The sequence below is a fragment of the Conger conger genome, chromosome 1 (genome assembly GCF_963514075.1).
Source record: "Conger conger chromosome 1, fConCon1.1, whole genome shotgun sequence".
In the NCBI taxonomy this organism is placed as follows: domain Eukaryota; kingdom Metazoa; phylum Chordata; class Actinopteri; order Anguilliformes; family Congridae; genus Conger; species Conger conger.
The window spans coordinates 67,607,596-67,622,249 of NC_083760.1; the positions used below are offsets into that span (position 1 = coordinate 67,607,596).

The 14,654-nt window shown below is 42.4% G+C and overlaps 1 protein-coding gene across 3 annotated transcripts in view; it reads right to left on the minus strand.

Moving 5' to 3' along the window:
* The window catches only part of nbeal2 (neurobeachin-like 2), a 68,176-nt gene extending 54,194 nt beyond the window's left edge, over positions 1-13,982 (minus strand). For all 3 annotated transcript variants that reach the window (XM_061237172.1, XM_061237028.1, XM_061236953.1), the window contains exon 1: positions 13,401-13,982. In XM_061237172.1, coding sequence (XP_061093156.1) covers positions 13,401-13,451 — 51 coding nt within the window. In that variant the 5' untranslated portion in view covers positions 13,452-13,982. The remainder of the gene's footprint in view (positions 1-13,400) is intronic.
* Between the last annotated feature and the right edge of the window lie 672 nt (positions 13,983-14,654).

Consider the following 14,654-nt stretch of genomic DNA (forward strand, 5'->3'; position numbering starts at 1 on the left):
GCGTGTGCGTGAATGAACAAACACACGGGGAGTCTCTCCCAGGGCCGTGACGCAAGCCGCAGCGCCGAGCACGGCCTCGTCGGGGATCGGCTTCCTGTGCGGGCGGAGGAGAGACGGAGAGCACTGCCAATGGGGAGAGAGGGCAGGCTCGGGGGAGCTGGTGTGGGTGCGGGGTTATAATTAACTCACAGGACTGATGAGAGGGCTGCCACCGGCAAGAGATATGTGGAGGGCTTCGGGCTGGAATGTCTTATCACTGCAGTGAAAGCGTGGAAGAGTGTGTGTGTGTGTGTGTGCGTGTGTGTGTATGTGCGTGTGCGTGTGTGTGCGTGTGCGTGTGCGTGTGCGTGTGCGTGTGCGTGTGCGTGTGCGTGTGTGTGTGTGTGTGTGTGTGTGTGTGTGCGTGCGTGCGTGCGTGCGTGCGTGTGTGTGCGTGCGTGCGTGCGTGCGCGAGACAGACCTATTCAATGCAGTGTTTGGCAGGGTTGAGTGGGAAGATGCGAGAGGGAAGGAGAGAGAAAAAGAGAGGAGAGGGAGGGAGAAAGAGAAGAGGAGGGACAAACCCTGTGGCAGCGCGGGTGAGAACTGGGTTATCAGTGTTGTACAGCCTCACCACAGCGCGGGCTGTCATTAGCCACTCTGGGCTAAAGGCTGAGGAGGACAGCCTCCTTCCTCACTCGACCGCTCACTGCTTCCTCCGCTCTCTCCTCGGTAATCACGCCTCGTCATCCTGAACAGGCTCATTACCCACCCCGGGGGCTCAATCAGGGCCCGACACTAACCTCTTCTCAATTCACAAATGCTCACGCAAGAGGGCCAGGATATTCATTAGCATGAAAGTGGGCACTAAAAAAAAAATCTGGATGGTTTTCTGAAATGTTAGTGTGTTTTGCCTTTCATAATGATCGCATAATTTTATCATCATTATAATCATCAACATCAACAGTTCAGCAGTTAGGCTATTTAGCAACAAAAAAAACACTTTCAATAAGCAAGTTTTGGAATACATGGCCTGACCTCCACCATTGCAGCATTCTACCTGATGCAATTCACCAACATATTTCTTGCACACAATGTGAGGTTTTAATGTGCATCAATGTATAAGGGACCAGTGAAACTGCAGTTCCTATGACTTTCAAAATGACTCTGAACCACACATTTCATAAATGCAAATGACTTAATTTCCCCCATCTAGCACTGCAAGCACTTCTGTTAGAATATAACTAGTTAAACACGAGTAGTCCAGCCGCAAAGGTTTGTTAAATAAAAGCTTTCAAACAAACTGCCAAAATGGGCCCAAGAGGTCACACAGTGGGTAGGTCCCTCACTCAGCCACACAGTGTTATTGGCACAAAATCCAATTGCTAAATCCAGCGGTCCTGTAAAATGTGAGCCATTTCATAGGTTTATATACACTATCTATTAAAATTGTTATTTTGTAAGACCACCTTTTCTGTTCAGCTGTCTGTAAGTTTATAGAGCTGTATTGATCAGAAATGATTCACAGTTTTTGAGCAAATTTGTTCACTGAGCCAAGTCTATCAATCCCCATTTGAGTCAGCCCTTCTGACCCACTCAGCTTGACACCCACAAACGAGCATTTATCGTAACATCGCGCAAATATAAATTCTTGGAAGAAATGAAGAGGTTTAACCTGAGCTCCAGTGCCACGCATCGTTTGATGACTGACGCAAGCAGGAGTGGCGTTAACGCCCTCCGCAGGGAGCGTCCCAATCGACCACTACGCTGTGTTTTTACTGCTATCTACCAAACAATGCAGAGTATTGCTCTCTTTGTTTAACCTCTTAGATCACTTCCTTTTTCAAAAACAGCACCGTGCAGGGAGGGCTCACGGCTTCACTGAGGAACACTATGCACAGCATAGGCTACTTCCTTTCCAATTAACCCTCACAGTAGACAAAATAAAATGCCTCATACTCATCTCAAAAAAGTGCGTTGCCATATGCATTTTACATATTATTTATGCACTCCTTCATACGTAACTTGTAAATTGGTGATGAATTGGTGGAGGTCACATTGGGAATCCTGGGGGATTTCTGCTCCAGATAGACACCTGTGTGACAGCCAGGCCCCGATAGTTATGGGGAAGCACATAACTCTCCCCTAATGACAGGCCTTAACATGTCACTTTCACTGCATTCACTTTCACAAACCACACTGAGACGGGGGCTTCCACAAGGGGGAATCACAGGGCCGCCTGACTTAATGCAAATAATAGAGTAAAATACACACACAATGTATACATAACCTAGGCTATGCCAGGTTAATGAGAAGAGGGAGACAGAGGCTGTGTCTCAAATTGCAGACGTGTGGACTAGTTCTCTTGTACTTGGGAGGACCAAAACTTCAAGTCAGCTTCAGCACACACTTTCAGTTTTCAGACCCCACAGCAAAGAAGAAATTTGAATTTTAAATATGCAATCAACTATAAAAGGATTGTAAGCTATCCAGCTAAAAATACAACGCTGCAGCCAATGAGGGCGAAAACTACATATGCTAGCTAATGTTATAAGCCATGAATATACATACAGCTTAGCATTTTCCCCTAGTTAATCTATTAATAAAAATATACTAACATACACTCAGTGAGAACTTTATTAAGTATTAGACCTATTTTTTACACTTATTTCTGCTGCTGTAGCTTATCCACTTAAAAGGTTTGATGCTTTGTGTTCAGAGTTGCTCTTCTGCATACCACTGTTGTAATGTGTGGTTATTTGCATTACTGTCACCTTCCGGTCTGGCCCTTCTCAACTGACCTCTCTCATTAACATGGTGCAGAACTGCTGCTCACTGGATGTTTTTTGTTTATTGCACCATTCTCTGCGAACTCTAGAGACTGTTGTATGCAGAAATCCCAGGAGATCAGCAGTTTTTGAGATATTAAACCACCATGTCTGGCAAAAATCATTCAACTTTATCATAGATATGAGTTGATATTATTTAATAACAAAACTAATGATCTCTGTTAGAAGCTGGCTAATACCTTTAGGTCAATTAATTAGTACACATCTAATTAATGGGTAAACAAATGGGCTAATAGATCAGAAACAATTGTCTTCAACTGTATTTAACTCACAAGCCTTTTACATTAATGCAGTCAAAATAAGACCTCAAAATAAGTCAGTGGTATTTACAGGCACTTACAGAGACCTGTCTTCAAACAATACCAAAAGGTTTAAAACTGCACCCTGAGCCTGTCTTAAGTGTACACAGTCTGACACTAACTGCAGGGAGGAGTGTTTCTTGAGAGAACATCTTGAGCGGAGAATAGCCGACTGCATGTTGTCTGAGCTGAACAATCTCCTGCTGCGTGCAATCGCTCCGCCTTTGTCAATTACCTCAGTTTAGACCGAGCACAGCCGGAAATAAATATGCTGGGGACACTCGGCTTGCAAGGCCATTCCAGGAAGTTTCATCACAGCAGAGAACAGACCCAATTTATGGCTATTTCACTCACTGGTGATGCATGGTGCTATAAGAGCCAGGGTAATTTTAGCAGCAGCACCGCGTCAATTTATAAAGAAATAAATCCGAATATTATTGGCGCGTTTGTGGAATGACCGTACTCTGGGACCATACTCTGTGTGCAGACGAAGCTTCAAGCAGGGCCAGTGGCCTGGTTGGTGTTTGGGGCTGAATGACAGCCAACCTGCATTTGCCCCTTTCAAACCAGGAAGCAGCTTCCGCTCCGAATACACACTCCTTTCTCAACCATAACAAAAGAGAGGCCAAGGTCTCCATAACAGTACAGAGGATGAGGCAGATTTTCCTCTCGCTTCGCAGGCCCAGTCAGCCTGCAACTACAGTGGTTAAAGTGGCCCAAAACCCATTCAACAGCACAGTGGCCAGTGTCGGCGTGGTTGTTTGCATGGGCGAATGCGTCTGACAGCATTTCAAGACAAAGTGAATTGAAATGCAGCAGGTATATTTACAATGCCTACAAATGCTTAGCGGTTATGAATAATGGGTGACTTTTGGACCGGTTTACAGCAGACAAAGGCAGTCAAAGTTAACTTGCTTGGGGCATACTTGAGTCCGATGGCAACTTTGACAGAGATGTGTATGTATGATCTGAGATTAACTTCAGAGAGTAGTGTTTGTTGAGAGCATACTGAACTGAGAAATGCCTAGTGCATGCCGACTGAGAGGCTAGATCTGCTGTGTGTGATTTCTCAGCCTCTGTGAATCACCGCAGTATGGAGCACAGCTTATTTTCATTGCCGTCACAAAATCATGTATGCCATGCCATACTCAGGCAAAGCAAAGCTTAGCACGCAGTGTGAAGGTGACAATGGCAGAGAGCTGGACACCACGCTGCCTGTTTGTCTGTGCAGCTCCTTACATACATCCCCATTGTGGGTAATGGGTGAGAGGGAGAAGGAGAAGTTCTCGTTTGAGGACGGCGTACGATGCCAGACACCATCAGTGTATCCGCCATGAGCCTCAGCTGTGCCCAGTAGTGTCCCACAATGCTACCGCTGGGGCTGCGTCAAATACGGAGTGAAGACCATAAGCGTTATGTGGGTGACATGGCTCAGGCAGCGGCGACATGGCTCAGGCAGTAAGAGCAGTCGTCTGGCAGTCGGAGGGTTGCCGGTTCGATCCCCCGCCCGGGCTGTGTCGAAGTCATTGTGTGAGTGTGTGTATGAATGGGTGAATGAGAAGCATCAACTGTACAGCGCTTTGGATAAACGCGCTATATAAATGCCAACCATTTACCATTTGCCATGTGAAGAGTTATCCCCAAAGCCATACACCGGTCACCTGATTTATTGTGAGAAAGCAGTTCAGCATTTTCCAACCACATCTGCCCTACAAGTGAAACAAAAAGCCTTCATCTGCACGTGTGGTGGTGGTGGAGGTGGAAACAAGGTACGGCAGACTGTTTGCGTGTGGGCGATGCTCTTAAGTTTATGAGTTAGTCAGACTCCATCTCGATTTACCGGTACAGAACAATAGTAGACAGCACATTCGTGTGAAAATAGGATGGGAGTGTGCAGCCTTACTGAACTTTGCAATTGTTAAATATTAAAGGTTGCTGTGAAACAGTAGAGGCATCAGTTGACAGGAAGAATGCATTATGCATTTCAAAGTATGGCAAAATTAACAGTGCAGTGCGATTATGTATTCCCCGAACATCTTTTGATCCACCTCCTTGAATTTTGTATTAACATAAAGACTATTGTAGTATTGTTCTTATTTGTATAGCTACCTTTTTGTTCTTTTGTGTTTTCGTTTTCAAGAAACATTGATGATTTTTATGCGAGAATAATGTAGATTATAACCATTTCCTGTGCTGGTATGTTGCATGTGAACGACATGCATTTACAAACATTACACGTCAGCAAAGTTGCTTCCATGAGTACGTAACATTTTAAAAACACTAATGCAATAACACAAACATTCCCCTCCTGCCGTCATTGTTGTGCAGATTAGTACGGCCCTGGGTCTTGACAGGAAGCGGCTTTGTTTCTGTGCTGCTGTCCTCGATGTCAGAGGAGGAAGTGGCTGGCTGGGCACACTGAACGCGGCTATAGCGGAATAGCGGCTCTATCAGTCAGCCCAGGGGAGAAGAGGAAAAGGTCAATGTGATGTCACCAACCAACAACCGCAATGCCAGTGGCGGTCACACCCTTGTCCTAAGCTACACCCAGTGTCAATAAGATCTCTGCTGCATGGCAAGGCTATTCCTACAAACACAAAGTCTGGCCTAAGCATCGCTTATAGTTTTCAAATCTCCCGTATTTGATCTTACAAAGAAACACAGGCTGCGGAAGAGGTTAAAATTCATAGTTTCTGATTAGCTACCCCTGCCGAAGTTAGATGGCACTTCATGGATGCAAAAGCTGATTACCAACCGCCTAATCAAGACTTTTCTACGCCCTTGAATTGGAACAGGTAGGACTACTTGCAAGTGCAAGTGTGTTTTCTTGTGGGTTGTAACACCATGGGTGAAGCTCCAGCCCAGAGGCACTCTACTTGGGCCCAAACATACTTACCACTTCCCTTTAGAGCACTACACACTATCAGAGCCAGGGAGGGAAGCTACAACTGCTCGATAACGTCACTGGTCAAAACCTCTTTTCAGACCACCCCTCCACTCGAATTAGGCAAATTTCTTATTCTTATTATACATTTATTAGATATTATTTCTTATTAGCATTAGATCTGTGAACTCAGTGACATCATTCAAATCTCTTTTAAAAACATATTTTTACTGCATTGCTTTCAATTATGTGTGGCTGTAGTGTGCTTTTATCCATTTTACAGAATTGTTTTTACACGATGTGATGTGGTAGCATACTCGGTGTTTGGTTTCAATTCAGTTTTACCTACTTTTATTGTTTTTTAATGTCATCTTTTATTCTTTTTTCATTGTTTTACCAACTGCATGTCTGAAATATGTTTTATTTAGTTTTTATTTTATGTTCCATGCTTATCACAATGAGTTATTTTCATGGTCCTATGGACTGCCTTTATTTCATTTTCCATCAGAGTGCTGTGATGCTTGAAAAGTGCTATATGAATAAAGTTGTTAATACTATTACTCTTATTATTATTATTATGATTACTATTATTATTATCATCGTCATTATCAAGACAGACATCACCCAAGAGATACAAGTGTCTGGCTGGACTGAAAGGCTGCAGACATTTTGCACTAACTCACTAGATGTATAGTATAGATGTATAGTAGGGTCGATACACCGGAGGTGTGCAAGAAGCATTTCCACAGGACACTGGCCCCAGGCTGAAAGTATGCTGCCCAACCTTAGATTCAACAGTGTGCTCATCCTGAGCATCATGAGTCAAGAGGAAATTATAGACTTGTTAATCCTGTCAAGCCTCTTCACCTGAAAGTGTCTCCACTATGCTCAACGCACATTTGCAGCTAGCTTGCTCATGCTCACATATCATTAACAGTTTAACAAAGAAAGCAACCCGCTTGATGTTCTACAACAGACTCAAACATAATAAACATCATTTTATTATAGTTTAACCATTATGTAGCACCTCTTCAGAACAGGAATAATAGCCCACATTACAACATGGTTTGAAATGCAAACCACACAGACTCATGGGCTGCAGCTAAGGAAGGCCATTGTAAAGCTGCCCCCTCCAGGTCCAGTGTTTAGTTGCAAGGCCCAACCAAAGCTCAATGAGAGGCCAATTAATGCTGGCTAAAAGTTTTCCCATGTTGACATTAAAAACCACAGTTTCACCAACCCAGTTCACAGCAAAAACAGGAAAGAGAGAAGCATAAGTTACGAAGACATAACGTCAATCACTAAATATTGAGGTCAGGTTTTCAAATATATAACTGTATGCAAATCTACAGTTTAACTAGTCAGGCTTGGAAAAACCGAGGCGACACACAAAATCAGGGTTGCCATCAAACCGTGCATCATTTTGCAACTCAGATGTGGCAGACCACAGTGATAGGCAAGGTTGACATTTTAGAGACATCAAAGGCATGATAAATAACCTAGCTTACTTCTTACCAAAGATATTCATAAAAACAAACCTCAAATTATATTAAAGCATAATACTCAAGAATATGATTTTAGGACAAATAAAGGTAGGTGGTTAAGAAATGCACTAAATGGCATGTTGGAAAACTGCTTAGGCAAAGGCTTCAGGAACCCCAAAATATGTGAGGCTCACATGTACTTATTAATGATTTCCTGATTTCAATAATCTGTCGTGCTTTGCTAATAGAGTCTTCTGGTGGGGGAAATGAGTCAGTGACTGACACAACACAGTGCCCTGATGGCTTTGGCATTACATAATCTCAACAAATGATTGGCAAGCAGTGAGCCATCTCTTCTGGCGGATTGGCAATGGTATCAAACACAAAATAAGCAGAATGAATGACAGTTGCTCTCTTTTTTTCCCCCAAAACATTTCTTTATCTGCGGCAGTTCTGCATTGGACAAAACTAAACAAGTCTGCCAAACACTATCACTGTAAGCTAGACTAAGTCTGTATGGTTCAGGTACAGTTAAGCAGGGTAATACAAGCATGGCTTTAGACTGCCTCTGTGAACAGCCTGTTAATCTTCACCTTAGCTCCATGTTAAGGAGCCCTGAAGGACCCCCAGCTATGGAGGGAGAAGTGTGGAAAGTTGAGATAAGGTAAGAGTCAGGAGTGGGAACAAAGAGCACAGATTCCTCAAAGGGAGCACTCCAGCACGGCTGGTAATCTCAGACGCCCGTATCACCTGGCTGCCGCTCAGCGTGCCTGTATGGAGCACTCCTACACACTGCGGCAGGAGCAAACACAGGCCCAGGCTTTCCAAGATACAAAAATGCATGATACTCATAACAGGGGAAATTCATGATACCCATACAAGGGACTGGACTGGGCTGGACTGGACTGGACTGGGCCCCCACACAAAATCCTTTTCATCTAATAGTTCATCCCTGTTATAGTGTCCAGGCACTGTCATCTGTGTGTGGACACAAATTTGAGCCTGGCCTGAATTTAACCTGGGGGGAAGGGGGGGGTTCTCACACCAATTCCAGAACTTTTAAATGCTTCCAACGTTCCCCCATATTCAAGGAGACATACTAAGGCTACCTCAGTAGTATTCCAGAAGATCAATAAAACATAATTGCAAAGGCAACATCTCAGAAAAATAGGCATTAGAATGGTCTCAATGTCGAATATAAAGTATCTATTGTCAGGATAAATTCTTTCTACCCCATCCCAATAAGATCCATATGTTCAGTTTCTAAGGGCCTCATTTGTGTAGGCCTAAAACTTGTCCACAAAATACTTGAAAAACTATCTGAATTGTGTTATTTCTAGATTTTCATTGAATCTGGCCATGAGAACCTGTGTGAGGTTTTTTCATAAAACAGTTCAGGAAGAACAAAAGTTAGTTTCTCACTCCTGACAGCTGTGCCAGGCAGGCCAGCTGTTTGGCAAGTGGTTGTGGTGACGGCGCAGCTCTGTTGATGCTGCCTGCATGTCTATTCTTAGACACATCAGCGAACTGTCTTCTGAACTTCTTTCACATATTGTCCCATTAAGCTTCCCCCAACAGGCCCCCGGGCTTGCTTTTTCACTCCGTATGAGTGAAGACCGAAGGTGCCGTCAGCCTGAACACCAACACCAGCCTGAACACTCTGTGTGGCGGTGTCCAGGGTTACAGGTAACAGGGTTCTCAGAGGTATGTCACACTCTGCGTGAGGTGAGAGCTGCTTTCTAGTGTGCCAGGCCAAAACAAAACACATTTCTCAACAGCAGGCTACCATGACTTCCCCTGCATGGTAAACCAGTGTGGTGCATTTAGAGGTAAGCACAGCTACGCGCGGGCTGAGAATTCCCCATAAATCATTCATCTTGGTGCCTTCTGAGAAGAGACTATTGCTAAATATAGCTATTAGCATAAGGCAATGAATCAGATGGATTTAGTCACTTAGCATTGAAATTGTATTTGCTCAGATTTTCACAGTGTGTTGCAAAGTGTGAGACAATATCAATCAAATGGTTAGCTAGAACTTAACATCCTAACTAGCATCTTTCAACTTTACATGTTTCCAAGAAAATGCTGGTTACTTTTACGATTTAACCAAGTTGTTTATCATGAAAAATATGAAATTGATAACATTTTTACATAAAAAAATAAGCCATGTGAAATAAAAGTCACATTTTACATTGAGAATTGTGTATGCCAACTAGCACGCCAAAGAAATTAAACAGCTTCTAAGCTGGCTAGCTAGCTAACCCTATACCATGAAAATGTAACTGGAGTTTCAATAGTACATTAACAAGGATAAAATAAATCAATAAATTAATGCTGTTTCAATGATATTAAGGAAAATATTCAATTGAATTCAATGAATGTTGTTTAAAATGTATTAAACAGCATTATAATATCACTTGTCAAGGTTTTACCTTTCCATTTGAAATTGACATTGTATGTATATAGGCTATAGGCCTATGTATAATAGTTATAGATAGTGGCTACTGTGGTTTCTCCATCTTAATGAAATGCTTAGGCACAGCTGCATCATAATTGCAGCCTCAGAAGTAAGCCTAACCTTCAAAGCAAACCCCTCCAGTATGCAAGAGATTGTCTGCATCGCTATTAGCACAATATACATACATAACAATGATACTGACACAGTGTCTCCAGCACCTCAGTGCTAAACTTTCAACTGCAATACAGGGTTGATCCCTATAGAGAGACATCCATTACAAAATAGTTGCTGCATTCTAATGACTCTAATGACACAGAAATAAAACCATAATCCAGACCACTGAGATTACAAATTAAGAGATAGCATTAATTTGTGCACGGATCATGCTGTAATTTCATTTTTAAAACCAGAAATTTGACTTAAGGCTTACGCTTAATAGGGCCAGTGAAAATGTAAACACTGACCTTCCTGATTTTGCTACTATATACTATTGCTGGAACCCTGCCAGCAACAGACTCTCCCCAATTCTACATTGCTATTCATGACGTGAGACTGGACACTTGGAAAATGATTTGTTGGCTTTACATTTGACTAAAACATGTCTGCTCTTACAGCAGTCATGCAGCATGAAGGCTATACCAAATAGCATCAAGTGAGACACGCCGCAATTTAACTTCATTGTCCATTTTCTGAAAATTTCATGGCATGACCAGAGTGGGTCCATTGAACACATACACCACAATGACATTTCTTGCAAACCACTATTTCAGATTAAAAACTTGTTGGGAAACTTGGCATTTCAAAACATAGGCTGCATCCAGGTCTTGCTACAACGCAATCCTTAGATTTCTCAACTTCACATACACATTCACATACCCTGCAAATGTAGGAAGGTGGATTGCAAAAGTGTTGCAAAATCTATTTTGGAGGAATTGATGTCCCTTAACAGTCAACTTAAGCAAAAAATATATATTGTTGCATGGCTCAGGATATAACTAGTCCAGCATTTAATTGTAAAAGTCTATAGTTTGGATGACACTGAAATCAGACATTGGAAGATAGAAGAATCTACTGCAGAACAGCCATTTTCCATTTTGTTTTCTTGAAAATGTGCTATACATCCACCAGTGGACATGAAGGCAATTTTGTTGAAACAGCATTCAACTGATATACATGCACTTATCTCTCACTTACACACACAGGCTCACACACACAAATATTAAGCTACATGTTTATCGACACAAGCACACAACCTGGACAAATGTGGTTCAGCTTTTATATACTTTGGAAGAACAGGCATATACTGGGCTGGGCATACACGCACACTCAGAGACACATGCTGACATTATGCATGTGGGTGGACCGCAATGTGCATAGCGTTCAGGGAGGAGGCCATGCTCCTGCCTGCTGAAACAGGTCAGGAGAACAGGTTTGTCTGCCTTCTGTCTCCCACCCTGGTTAACCCCTCCAGTGCCAGTCTGCAGCCATGGAGGGGAGGGAGCAGAAGCCAGGGAGGGCATGACTGTGGCTTCTCAGGCACGACTGTTATTGTCCGTGTTGGAGGAAACTGCTTTCCGAGCCAATGGACAGAGGATTGGCACGACAGTGCTGAGCTCCAAAAACACAGTTCTAATAAAATACACATCTCCAGGTGCCGCCAGATTAGGAATGGTGATGGCTCTGGGGAAAGAGGCTTCTCAATGAAGAGTGTGGAAGAAGGCTAAATACTGTTATAATTAATGGTGATATATTCCTTTGTACCCAAAGAGTAAAGGCAATTGGTTCTTAAAATGTACGCATGTCACCAAGTCAATTCAGAAATGTACTGTCATACAAGTAGTTAATAATGTTCTTGAGCTTGTAATTTAACATGGTAAGTAACTTTTTTTTAGATGGAGAGCGTTGTCTCTAGCAATCGCTGAGCTCGTTTAGCCTGCAGCGCCCTGGCAGACTGCACAATTTGCTGAATAATTAAAAGAATCTCATAGCTACAATCTGTTCTCTTTCACAAGGTATTTCAGACGGAAACGTCGGAGCTGTCTTTCATTCAGTAATGCCCACTTCGCCACGAGGGCAGTGGAAGGAGGAAAGAAATACATCAGTAGCCGACTCTGCACCTGCCGTTTCCCGTTTCCATGGTAGCCTACCTCGTCACACAGCCACAGGACACGAACAGTGAACAGTGAACACTTGCAAAGGCAAACAATTTTTGGAGCTCAATAATGACATATAAATTTCCACCTTAAACTTTGCTATGTAGTATATTATTCTGAAAGATCGTGTATCCATTATCACAAAGATGTAGGTCATGTCGTACGCAGGTAGCCTGGCCAATAGGCTATGCGCCAGATTATCTGTACTCTGTAGCTAGCAAGCTAACGCAACAATAAAAATAAATCGTCATGAGAAAGAATGAATAATACGCTTCAGGCATCTTAAAAGTTTTGATCATGTATTACTCAAATAACAGTGGGTCATATTGAGAGTGTGGGGGCGTTGTTCTGCGCTTTAATCGCTATTAAGATAGATACCATATACAGTAACGTTAGATTAAGTTAGCTGGTTTTATTGCAACTCTGTTATCTGTAACATTAACTTATCCTAAGTCATTTGCAACCAAGTACCTAATCACTGCCACACTTTTTGTTAATAATGGCTCGCAAGCCAGTCTGGTGCCAAACAACGCGCCGCCTATCCCCGAGTTGATTTAGCTAACATTAATTGATTCACGCAGGCCTGGTGAATAGTCTGCATTTATTACAACTAGCCCACCTGCAAGCCAATTTCTTGTATTTAACGTTGCTAGCCAGCAAAACACATAACATTAGCAAAGCAAATGGTAAACATCAGGGCTGGTGACGCACGGACCAAATCCATTTTATTCTTCAGATCATCACAGCAATACTCTGAAACGATCGGCATACCTTACTGACACTAGGTTATCAGACCAGGCAGAACTTCTGACTTAGATACTCTAACGTTACTTGCCTGCAACTTCATCGCATAATTTCCGATGGTCTTCTTTCACTGTATCGTTAACTAAAATGTATAGCCTACCAAATGGATAACACCCTGGCTACAATAATACTGAGTGCAACATATAAACATTAACTTAAATACGAGCTGGCTAGTTACCCATCTAATATTATCTGGAAATAATGTATAATACGCTCGCCATTCCTAAACTCACAGCACTTCACGAATCTCCGAATATTAACTTAGTCTACTTCCTTAGCCAGCGTAATCTTAACACAGTGTGCCACTAACGTTATATTTACTGGTGCCAGCAATCTTCGTTACAAGCAAAGACAAATACGGCTAAATAAGGACAAGTATGCTTTTTCACACAGGTATTTCTGAAGCTATACGCCACTTCAGGATCCAGCTCGCTCTTCGAACACAAAATCAAACAGGTGTCATGTCAGTCGCTAGGTGTTCTCCACTTACCTTGGTGTAATACAACATCCACAGTTCGTAGAGCCTTTCTTTTGAAGCCATTCTCCCTTTTGCAGAGACCCACGGTTAGACTGTTAGCTAAAACATTGAACGTTCTTTCATGTAACTGTAGCTAGCGATGTTATTTCTCAGAGTGTGTCTAGGCTTAGTATTCCCTGGCTAGCTGGCAAGCTATCGTTACCTCTCTCGCTTGCTAGCTTGTAAACCATCTAAACACGATCTTCTGAACAGTAGCTGAGCCATTAACGTTAGTTGGTTCTCTTGAAGTTACGAGATAAGTGTCAAGTGAATGAAAATAACATATAAACTAAACATAAAAGTCTGTGTACCGTACTCAATCTGTTCGCTATGTTAAATGCGACTGAAGCAAGGAGAAGGCGTAACATAAACAGCCATGTCCACGGAATACCAATAACGGTAGGATATTCTTCTGCCGCGAGTTTAACTGCACGAGCGCACCCAGGTTTGCACACAAGTCAAGTTGGATGGGGAACCTCCCTTCCCCACCAGAACCGCGGCATTAGCAAGTGCCACCTGTCTAAAGTGCCATCAGTAGTCTCCCAGAGGGTTGCTTCTAATAGATCCACTTGTTAAAAACTGAATGAGAATGTCTCTTTGGCCTCGCGACAGGGTGCGTAAATTGTAGACAGGTAACACTCTTAAAGACACAGGCGCACTTTCAAGTAATGTGGGTATCCAGCCCAAACCTCAATCCTGGGGACCCCTGTGTACACTGGTTTTCGTTCCAACCACAATTGTAATCCCAAAACTTTTCATGTCAAACGGGATTGTTTACCTTCTGAAATCACTTTATGCCAGCATGCTACATTGCAAACAATTACATGACAAAATTATATAACTGATACAATTAAAGACTGAGGTGTATCAATTGGCTCTTAATTACTGAAAGTGTAGGCACATTGTGACTAATTTGGTGGATAATGAAGAATTCAAAGACAAAGCAAATTATAAAATGCCAAAATGTCAAGGATAAAATTATGAATGAACTGAAGCGCATGCATTGAACAACTTAATTAGGAGCCTATTGATTCACCTAATTTGATACATTTTAAATTTGATCAATTTATTTTGTAATTGTTTGCAATATGGCACAGTAGTGCAATCTGGAAATATAATTTGTATTCTTCATGCCATGCATAACTATATCTGAAATAATATGGCTAAAGAGGGTAAATAATTCCTCTTAACATGAAAAGCACCTAATAATGTAACAGCTTGTTTGAA